Genomic DNA, 11,651 nt, shown 5'->3' with positions numbered 1-11,651 from the left:
TTTTTTTTTTTTTTTTTTTTTTTTTTTTGGTACCAGGGATTGAACTTGGGTCCTTGTGCTTGCTAGGCAGGTGGTGGAACCACTGAGCTAAATCCCCAGCCCTAGGCAACAAATATCTTAAAAAGGACCACTGTGATACAAGTTTGTCACTGGCCAAAATGTTAGTGACTGTATTTGATCAGCGTAAAACTACTAAAGTATGTTTGTAAAATATGTATGTATAGTGAGACAGTCTCACTGTACCCAAGCTGACCCTGAAATCCGGGGACCAAGTCAACCTCTTGCCTCAGCTTCCCAAACAGCTAGGATTACAAGTGTATATAACTGCAGCTGGCTCAAAAACAGTTTTCAGAATTAAAAATTCAAAAGGTCTCAATTTAATCCAAAGGGGTGATAGGATACAGGTAAGAATTTCTGAACTATCAACTATGTTTCTGCCAGGTGTGATAGCACACACCTGTGATACCAGCACTGGGGAGGTTAAGGCATGAGGAGTGATGCAAGTTCGAGACTAGCTTGGGCTACACAGTGAGTTTTTTGTTTGTTTGTTTTTTTGAGACAGGATCTCACTACGTAGTTCAGACTGACCTGAAACTCACTATGCAGCCCAGGCTGGTCTCAAACTACAGTGATCTTCTTGCCTCAGCCTCCTGAGTACTGGAATTACAGGCATGCACCACCATGCCCAGCTTACACAGTGAATTATATAGCACTATATAATGAAACCTTAGCTTAAACACACACACACACACACACACACACACACACACACACAGTTTTTACAAAATGGGGGGAGGGGCCTTTTAGGAAGACAGACTCAAGAACTGTTCCTGGACTGTTTCATTGACACTGAGTTGTTTAGGCAAAAGATTAAAAAAAAAAAAGTTAAGAAAACTGAGTTGAAAAAAAAAAGAAAGAAAACTAAGTTAAACCAGGTGTGGTGATGCACGCCTGTAATCCTAGCACTTGGGAGGCTGAGGCATGAGGACTGCTATGAGTTGGAGACCATCCTGGGCTACACAGTGAGTTGTAGGTCAGTCTCAACTACATAGTGAGACCCTGCTTCAAAAAAAACAAAAAGAAAACTGAGTTAAGTAACACGGTGATGTGACAATTTTTCCATTGGTAATGCTACTTCTTGAACTGGGGGTGTAGGGTAGAGGTGGGGCCTAGGGACTGAACCCAGAGCCTCTGCACTGAACTACATCCCAATCCTTTATTTTTATTTTTCTGGTACTGGAAATCAAATTAGGGGCCTCACATTAGCCAAACCACACACTGTACACCACTAAGCTACATTCCCAGCCCACCAAGTCATTTATGGGGGGTGCTGCGAATGAAACACAAGTACAGCGACAGTGAGCTAAATCCCCAGTCCTTTATTTTTAAAAGGGTCTAAGTCATGAAATTGCTCAAGCCGAGCTCAAACTTAAAGTCCTGTCTGTCTTTTTTTTGGTATCAGGGATCAAACTCAGGACAGACACCTTTGCAAGGCAGGTGGTGGCACCTCTGAGCTAAACCCTGGCTCTCTCAGTCTTTCAAAGCACTGAGATTACAGGTGTGTGCCACCATCCGCAGCTTTAATCTGTTTTTAACTATGTAAAATGGTTTTGTCATTACTCAGTAGTAGTTACAGATTAACCTTCCACACAAAAACTTTTTGCTTTAGACTAGAAAAGCAAAAAAACCCAAACTGGCTAGGACATAGCTTGGTGACAAAGTGCTTGCCTAGCACGTGTGAGGCCCTGAGTTCAATCCTTGGGAGGGCAAGGGGGTGTTGGGTTTACGATGGCAACAACACAAGCAAGATTCCTGCAATAAATACCACCATGATTTATCTATGTTCATATTTCAAAGAAAAAAGTTTATGTCCTTAAATGGTGCTTTTCCTAAGCAAAATAAACACTGCAAAATTTTGATTAAAAACTAACAGAACTTAAGATCAAGCACATAACTCAGAAAACATCAAAACTAATCTTATCCAAGTATTTATTTAAAAATAGCTAAAATAAGCACTTAAAATATGCAACCTTATTTCTATCTAACCAATAAGGAACATGGCATATTTATATTGTAATTACTCTACAAATAAATGTATACTATGCAACTTTTTTAAAGGAGTTGCTAATAGAAGAGTTCTTTATATACTTAGCTCAGGAAACAACTTTTTGTTGAAAAATTTGCTTGGAAGAGCTCTAAAATGATAATGCTATTGCCCCACTGTCTTTTAAAAATACATCTTAGCTGGGCATGGTGGCATAAGCCTATAATCCCAGAACTTGGGAGGCTGAAGCAGGAGGATCGCTGTGAGTTTGAGACCAGCCTGGGCTACATAGTGAGTTCCAAGTCAGTCCCAACTACATAGTGAGACCCTATCTCAAAAACAACAACAAACTTAAAAACTACTTCAAGAAAAACTTTAATTTTTATAAAGTAACTGGCAGTGTCATCCATAGTAAAGGACTGTCATAAGGACTAAGGACTAAATTAAATGGTATCCATAAAAGCATCCAGACCATGCTAAAGACATTCTAGGGTTTTCACATTTTTGAATGAAAACAAAATATTGAAGATACTAGATTTTTTTTCCTGCAAATTTTTGGGTAACTATTCATTACAATTCTGTAATTCTAGAGAACCGCCACATCTAATATCACTTCCAATATTATCTTAATTTTGGTTTACACAAAAGTAGAAATTATTAAAAGCATTGGCTTTTAGATCAAAGGCTATTTAACAGGACTCAAACCCTAGCTATGCCACTTATATGTTTGACTCTAGATAAAGTTACTTAACTCCTCTGAGCTTAAATTTCCTCACCTATGAAACAATAATTATACTTACCTCATAAGATGTGTAGTAAAGAGTGAATGAGAAAATAGTAATGCTCTTATAAGTAAAAGCTACCACACATTTTTCTTCTTTCTTTTTGGTACCGGGGATAGAACTCAAGACTATGCCCTGAGAAGCAGGCAGTAGCACCACTGAGCTAAATCCCCGGCCCTATTTGTGTTTTCTATTAAATAAATATTTGATATATTTGAGTACCTATTATATGCAAGAACCTTGGTTATGCTATAAAAACCCAAATGTACAATAATTTTCATTTAAGCATAATGAGAAATTAAAAAGTTACAAAGCTTCTTTCTGTATCTCACCCTCAATTCCATGGTGTTAAGTAGCTACATATTTTTAATTTGTGAACATGAAATTCAGCAAAGCTGCCTCCTTTCTTTAATATATGTCTTAAAATGATCATTCAATGCTTTACTAAGAAAATCAAATATATGGATTACAGCCTGTATGAAGATATGTGAGTGAATGAAGTGGCATAAGACAAATAAGAAGGGAGCTTTAAAACACAAACAACAGTCAGAAATTTAAGGCAAGGATTGTTAAAAATACCATATGAAGGTTGAGTCTGTATAAGTTAGAGACTTGACATTCTATGTTTTATTCTGTTAAATTTCTAACCTATATGGTCTATAACTTGACTGTGCCGTAATCTGTTTTGGGGAAAGAAAAATATTAGCTAAAATTCAATAAGATCAGAGTAGGTAAGTGTCTAAATATATTATTTTTTAAATTGCTGTATATCTTAAGCCAAATATGAAGTTGTCGTCCATATAATTTACAGATGCTCAAGATTATTTTGACTTAATGTTTCAGACAAGTTCTAATACGCACAATATTTTGATACAGAAAAAAGTACTTGCCTTCATATGGTGTGTCTGGAGGTCCTGCTATTTCTCCTCTTAATTCTGTAAAATTCTCATCTACAAGATCTACTTTAATTTGATTTTTGCTCGTCTTAAAAATAAACAGAAAATAAATGTTAGTTATGTCAGCAGGAAAAAAAGCCTATTTTAAAATATTACCTAGTAAAATTTTTGAAGCCCCCTCTTTCATACATTTGCTTATCTGCTCTAGAAAAATAAGTCTGTTATTCTAGGACTTAATTAGCCAGTTTTAAGAATATTTAAAATAAAGAAATTAAGAAATTTTAACTTCAATGTTTTTAATGAAATAATACCACTGTAAACAGTACAATGGCTTGTTGACTTTATAGGAATGTTATTAGAGAAAACTAGTACTCATTTTATGTTGGTCAACTCCATGTATGTTAAGCCAAAGTGATACACAAAAGTAATAAAGTATCGCTGAACAATGAGATATGGACGGAACCCAAGTAGCTTGGGTTCCGTCCATATCAATAGAAATTCATGGTCATTAAAAGCCATTTAGGCCATAAGCTTTCACTCGAACAAATCATAACTCTAAATGTTTAGGGTAACTGATTGAAATACTACATCACCCACTAGGATGGCAAAAGCTCTAGGCAGATCTAATTAATTTTCCCTTCTATCTATGGCACTTCCCAAAGCCTAAAGGCCTGATGAGGCTCTTCTAATGTCTTTTTTTTCTGCTTAGATAGCTTCAATGGCAACCACCCACTTTCTCAAACATATTTTAGTTTTACCTACATCTACTTCTTTTGTGCTTAATGCTTCTAAAAGTACTTGCAATATTTATAATACCCCTTTTAACCTTTTAATCCTAGGACAGTCCATTCAAGAGTTCTGGTACCTTAAACAATTTTAAAACTTAATCAGTAGCATAAATTATGTTCTTACTTCTTGTAAGGATTCCATATTTCTACTCAACTGACACAAAACATCTATCTTTATGAAAGAATACGTTGTAGAAAACTTCAACAGTAAACATTTTGGCTTTTAATACCATCTTCTTAAACTTGCTTACTGGCTGAAAACAATGTAAAAACAATGATCTTAACCCAATGATGAATGTCATCACATTGTGCACCAAAAATGTACCAATAAACTTAGTGGAGACAGGAAACAAAACAAAACAAAACAAAACAAAACAAAACAAAACAAAACAAAAACAAAACGGTCTTAAGGGCTGGGGATTAAACTCAATGGTGCCTGGCAAGCAGGAAGGGAGGGAGGGAGTCAGAGAGAGTAAGAAAGAGGGAAAGCAAGCAAGCAAGCAAGCAATCTTAAAATCTTTGACTTCTGGGGACAGGCTTAGTAGAGCATGCCTATAATCGTAGCACTCCAGAGGCTAAGGTAGGTGGATCACTTCAAATTGCAGGCCAGTATGGACTAAATATTGAGTTTAATCCCAACCTGAACTACATAGTGGGCCCATCTTAAAAAAAAAAAAAAAATCAAAAGGAAAAAAAATAAAAATGAAGTCATAAGTATTAACTGCAGACTTCTGTATCACCTTCCCAAGATTTCTAAATAAAACAAGTATAATTAGATCATGCACATCACCTTCGCTTTCCAAGATCTCTACAGCTTTCCAATCTCTCTTCTAAAAAGCAGTTAAGTAACTAACGTTAGGATACTAAGAACCTGATTAGACAAAATTTTGGTGCAGAAAAGACAAAGATTAGAAAAGTTTTCTGGAACTGCTACAAATTTGTTAGTAAAAAGCTAAATTAGCAATTTTTATATTTCTGCCCTATTTCTAGTTATATCACCCCAAAATTATAATTCAGAGAAAAACTGATCCTGTTTACTCTGAAGAACATATTAGTGTATGAAAAATTTACCGAATCAGCTCAAGAAAAATATCATTACTATGATAATGCCATTAATAAAAAAGCAGGCTACAGTGGTTTAGATCGAGTCACTATCTGCAGGTAACAAGAAAAGAAGAAAATGGCAAGTTAAACACAAGGATTTTTCACAGGTCAATTTTTCTATCAAGCAACAATTATAATTTAATTTAATCACCTAAAACTCCAATCTTACTGCCTTCACAAACTAACTTAAAAAACCAGCTTAGGACTCACAACAGCCAGATTCTAGCATTGGACTTATTCCAGCACTGTCACATTGGAGCCTAACCTGAGCAACAAGTGAGATACTGTCACTTAACTGTGGTGTTAATTCACATATGTCACTTAACATCTAATCAGTGTTATTACTGAGCATACTTATCTCAGAATTAAATGCGTATTCTATACAGGAGTTATATAACCTTTGCCTAACATCACTATAAAACCTTTGATTTCAAAGCACTATTTTATAAACTTATTTCACAGTTCCACTGCCAAGGAAAGTTAATTTCCAAAAATAAATGAAACAACGTTATTCACTTTAATGACTGTGACACACTAAGGAGGCTGAAGTTTTTGGGTGAACTCTTGAAGAATTGTGTTATGGCACTTTTGGTGAAGATAATTCAAAGCTGGTTTTTTCCTAGACTTTCTTCTAAATCAGCAAATTCTACTAGTCTTGTCTATTCTGACACTCCTTTGGGTCACAAAGTATTTCTATTTCATAAATGCAAGAGAATAGAAGTTGTATCTCCTAATAATTTTTACATGAACTATTTTATTAATATATAACAAACAGCTGAGTACAGTGGCACACCTACAATCCTAGCTACTCAAGAGGCTGAGGCAGGAAGACTCGAAGTTTGAACCGTTATAGCAATTTAGCAAGAACCCAATCAAAACAAAAGGGGCTATAGGCTGGGGATTTAGCCAAGTGGTTCCATTGCCTGCCTTGCAAGTTAAAGGTCCTGAGTTGAGTCCCGGGTACCAAAAAACAAACAAACAAACAAACAAACAAACAAACAATAAATCTCCAGCCCAAGAATGTACATTATTGCTCATAGGAAAGTACAGAATTTTAAGCAGTTTTAGGCTGGGGGTGTAAGTAGTACAGCCCGAGTTTGGCATGCATGAGGCTCTGGGTTCAATCCTCCACATGAAAAAAAAAAGAAAATTAACTTAAATCCAGTTCTACCACATGCCAGAAAATAATCTCAAATGTGAGTGAACAAAAAGTCCCTGCCCTATTATAGTTTACATTCTAATGGTTAAAAACTTAAAAAAACAAAAAACAAGAGTTTTTACTATATATTAAACCAAGTATAAAGTATATTGTTATTTTTCCTGTTACAATTTAGTAGCTCTAAAGCCAGATATAGTGACACATGCTTGTAATCCCAGAACTTGGAAGGCTGAGGCAAGAGGATTGTTCTGAGTTCCAGGCCAGCCTGGGCTGCACAGTGAGTTCAAGGCCAGGCTGAACTACATAGTAAGACCCTGTCTCACAAAATAAATAAAAAACTTAGCTCTGTGACCTTGGATTAGTTAATTAACCAATTTGTGCCTCAGACTCATCCTGTCAGCTAAGGGTTATAGTATTAAGGGTTTATTTGTGAATTTAATGAATTAGTATAATATACAGAGCAGTGCCTGCCAGAGTAAATGCTAAATACAGAGTACATTTATGACTTTTGTTAATGATGTTGGAGCAGAAACTTTTTACACAAATACTTAAAAAAAAAAAAAATACAGGGTTTCCTATGTAGTTCAGGCTGGCCTGAAACTCACAGCAATTCTCCTGCCTCAGTCTCCTGAGTGCTAGGATTACAGGTATGTGCCACCATACCCAGCTACAAATTTTTTTTGGGGGGTACTGGGGATTAAACTCAGGACTTTGCAAGCAGGGGGCAGCACCACTGAGCTAAATCCCTGGCCCCTACAAATGTATTTTTAAAAAGGACTATTTCACTTATATTTATTCTGAAAATCTTCTAAAAACATTTAAGTTCAAATTTCAGATAAGACAAATATAATTATAAATACCCCCAAAGTTATAGGTAATTCTTATATGGTTTAAAGAAATTAGTTTCCCAAGCAAGTCACAACTCCTTTCAAAATTTAGGGATACTGCGCCAAATTATTATGCAAATACTGTAAGTGTTTAAGAAGTCTAACAGTTGCCATTATTTTCTCAAAATTTAATAGAGAGGTAACTGAACACCAAAGTGATTTTCATCCTGAGGTTTACTGGGGTTTTTCTTGGTGCTAGAGATCAAACTCAGGACCTTGTGCTTGCAAGGCAGGTAGTGGCACCACTGTGCTAAATCCCCACTCCTCAAAATGTAATATGAGTTATATTTCCAATACTACTGAAAGGCAAGAAATAAAAAAATTTCTACATCCTAAATGCTGTTTGTTACTGACACTGAAGATTTATGAAACCAGTGTCTCCCACACGCAAGGCAAGCACTTGCCCAATGAGTTACATCTCTACAGTCGATAGATGGGTTTTTGTTTTTAATTCTGAGACTCTGAGCTCGTATCATTCCTAAACCAGAGCTGACACAAAAACTAAACGATAGAGAAGATCATGGGAAACCAGGGCATGGAAATGCACTTAAAATCTTTACCACAAATGAGCTATACCAAGAGCTGTCTAGCAGAAATAAAATGTAAAGCCTTAAATGAATTTTAAAATTTTCTGGTAAGTATGTTAAAAAGAGTAGAAAAAACCTCAAAGGCCAGGGATTTAGCTCAGTGGTGCTGCGCCTGCCTTACAAGCACAAGGTCCTGTGTTTGATACCTGGTAACACAAACAACAACAACAACAAAAATAACCCTCAAGATATTACTTTAATAATGTCTTATTGGCCCCAACAGATATTAAAATATTATCATCTTAACATAATTAAATTTTCTAAAGTATTTTCCATATTTTAGTACTAAGACTTTGAAATCCAGTGTATAATTTAAAATTTAGCAAATTTCAATTCAGACTGTCCACATTCCGAGTACTTAAAAGCCATATGTGACAGGCAAATCCAGACATATGGAAAATAGATTATTGGTTGCTAAGAAACTAGAGAAGTGGTGGGGGGAAGAAACTAGCAAAGTGGGAAATGGAAAGGGCTTGTTAATAGATATGCAAGTTTCTTCTGGTGCTGTTGAAAATGTACTAATAGTGGTGGTGGAAAAAAAAAGTGGTGATGGCTATACAACTTTATGAATATTATAAAAAGCACTGAACTATACCCTTTAAAAAATAATTATTTTTTAAAACCCAAGAGAAAGAAGTCCAACATGGCCAGTAGCTAATAAAATGGACATTGCTGTTCTAGATTTAGAATCAAGAAATAATAGCCCATCCAATTACAGTAATATTATTCCATTAAAATTTCAAGTTCTGGATTTCATTTATCATACTTTACACAATCCAAAATTTAAAAAATTAAAGGTCTGATTTTATTAACTCCATGAATATTTTAAAGAGTATCCACTATTTTGCAAAGCACTGTAAGAAATACCAGTAGTTAAATGACCAACCTACCTGTATAAAAAGATTCCATCCTTAACAACTAATTACATAATTTTTAAATGACGTACAGGATATCATTACTTTAATATTAAAGATCAAACAGAGTCTTGCTCATGCTAGGCAAGCATTCTACCACTGAGCTATACTCACATACCATCATGAGAGTACTTAATAGAAAAACAGGGCTTGGGATTTAGCTTAGTAGCTCTGCTGCCTGCCTCACAAGCACAGGGTTCTGAGTTCGATCCCTAGTACCAAAAAAGCAAAACAAAACAATCTAGAGAAGGGGAGTGCTCACTTCAGCAGCACATATACTAGAGAAGGGGAACCTTCTTCAAGAAACTATTTTTAAGACTTCACTGGGCAAAGCCAACATTTCAGGCAGAAAAATCCATCTTGTGCAAAATGGAAGCAAGAAGGTTTCAGCAGGCTGGGAATATAGCTCAGTGGTGGAGCATTTGCTTAGCAGGTGTGAGGCCCTGAATTCAACTGTCAGTAACACTTCCATCAGGGGGTTTTCCAGGTCTAAAAATTGAAAAGCTATCATCATTAACTAGAAAACAATACAAAGGAGATATGAGAGAGACAGAGTAGGCAAAGGTTATTATGAAGGGCCATAAAAAGCAACGAGAATTTTTTTTGGGGGTACTGGGGACTGAACTTAGGTCCTTCTACTTGTGAGGCAAGTGGTGGAACCACTGAGCTACATCCCCAGCCCACAAAGAGAAATATTTAAAGTCACATAAGTAGAACTGAGTCTTTTGCAGATCACCTGGCTGCAGCAGGGGCAATGCTTGGAGATTAAAACACATGCTGAGAGAATAGTTAGGAATCCAGCCTGAGATGATCTGAAGGTCCAGATAAGACCAGTAGTACATTAAGAGATAAGAGAGCCAGTCATGGTGGTACATGCCTGTAATCCCAGCACTAAGGAGGCTGAGGCAGGAGAACAGCCACAAGTGCAAGGCCAGCCTGGTATACACAGTATGTTGAAGGCCAGCCTCAAGTACATGAGAAAGACAGACAGAATTTGCTGCCAACTATTAAGTTATCCATTGTTTTGTTTTAGTGACAGTACAATAAATTAAAGCAGAAAAGTAAATAGTTGAGACATAGGGGAAAACAAAACTCAGTTTGGATTATGTTGAGTACCAGGTATCTATGAAAATCCTAGAGACCAAACCAATACTTGAAAATTCCAATCTAACTAGGCATGGTAGCACACACCTATAATCCCAGCACTCAGAGGCGTCTGGGGCAGGAATATCACCATGAGTTTGAGGTCAGACTGGGCTACATAGTGAGTGCAAGTCCAGCCTGAGCTACACAGTGCGACCCTGTCTTAAAAAACCAAAAAGAAAATTCAGGTCTAGAGCTTAGGAGTGGTCTGAATTAGATATGATGAGCAAGACAGGAAAAAGTATCAGGATAGGCTGATGTTACTGACAAGAGAGGAAAAAAAAACTTTCAAACAAGGCGTGGCTGATAAATTAGTAACAGCTAATACTTATATAATTTATAAGCTGTCAATATTCTAACTTACATAATAACTCATTTACTCTTCCTACCAATAATGTTTTCAGGAATAAAAGGTACAAAGAAACCACAGAGTTTTCCCAGAAGAATTAACAACAGCATATTATGGTAGGTATATACCTACATTTACAATAGCTAAACTGTGGAAACAGCCTAGATGCCTGACAACAAGTGAATGGTTAAAGATGTGTTTACATAACAGTGGAATATTAGCCATAAAGATTTAAATCATGTTAATCTAGGTAAATGTACAAAACAGAACACCATAAAGTCGGGTGTGGTGGCATATGCCTGTAATCCCAGCACTGGGGAGGCTGAGTCAAGAGGATCACTGTGAGTTTGAGACCAGCGTGGGGTACATAGTGAGTTCCAGGTGAGTCTCAACTACATAGTGAGACCTTGTCTCAAAAAACCAGAAAGTTTTAGCTCAGCCTAAGTAACTTAGCTATGTTACGTCTCAAATACAATAAAAAAAAATTAAAAGGCAGAGAGGACAAAAAAAGAATTTGTAAAGACTGAGCACCCATTAGAACTAGACTCAGAGGGCTGGAGATTTAGCTTAGTGGCACTGTGCTTGCCTCAAAAGTGCAAGATCCTGAGTTCTATCCTCTATATCACAAAAACAAAAACTAGGCTCAATGATACCACCAAAAAATGTTGGAAGTATCAGACAAATTTAAAGCAACTACTGTTAATATGCTAAGTGCTCTAATGCACAAAGTTGACAATACACAAGACATATATAATGGAAGCAAAGACAGAGAAACTCTTAAGGGTCAAAAGGAAATGCTAGAAACTAAGCATAGTAGTCCATTCCTATAATCGTAGCACTCTAGAAAAATGAGACAGAAGGAGCACGACACTGTCTCAAATTTTTTAAAAATTTTTTAAATTAGAGGGCTGGGGACATAGCTCAGTACAAACATCCTAGAACTCACACTCTAGTTCTATATGTACCCAAAGAAAGAAAGACAGGTGGGCAGGATTGTG

At 36.3% G+C, this 11,651-nt stretch overlaps 1 protein-coding gene across 1 annotated transcript in view; it reads right to left on the bottom strand.

Annotated features, from left to right (window-relative positions):
• Ube2k (ubiquitin conjugating enzyme E2 K) overlaps positions 1 to 4,667 on the bottom strand; it is a 39,893-nt gene extending 35,226 nt beyond the window's left edge. The window contains exons 1-2 of the mRNA XM_010625119.3: positions 4,635 to 4,667; positions 3,717 to 3,810 (exon numbers count right to left, since the gene is read on the bottom strand). Coding sequence (XP_010623421.1) covers positions 3,717 to 3,810; positions 4,635 to 4,652 — 112 coding nt within the window. The 5' untranslated portion in view covers positions 4,653 to 4,667. The remainder of the gene's footprint in view (positions 1 to 3,716; positions 3,811 to 4,634) is intronic.
• Positions 4,668 to 11,651: the final 6,984 nt, after the last annotated feature.

This window comes from Fukomys damarensis, unplaced genomic scaffold, assembly GCF_012274545.1.
Source record: "Fukomys damarensis isolate Sample0158 unplaced genomic scaffold, DMR_v1.0_HiC HiC_scaffold_35, whole genome shotgun sequence".
Taxonomy (NCBI): Eukaryota; Metazoa; Chordata; class Mammalia; order Rodentia; family Bathyergidae; genus Fukomys; species Fukomys damarensis.
The sequence above is the reverse complement of the archived record's forward strand: the minus strand, read 5'-3'. Positions and strand labels throughout refer to the sequence as shown.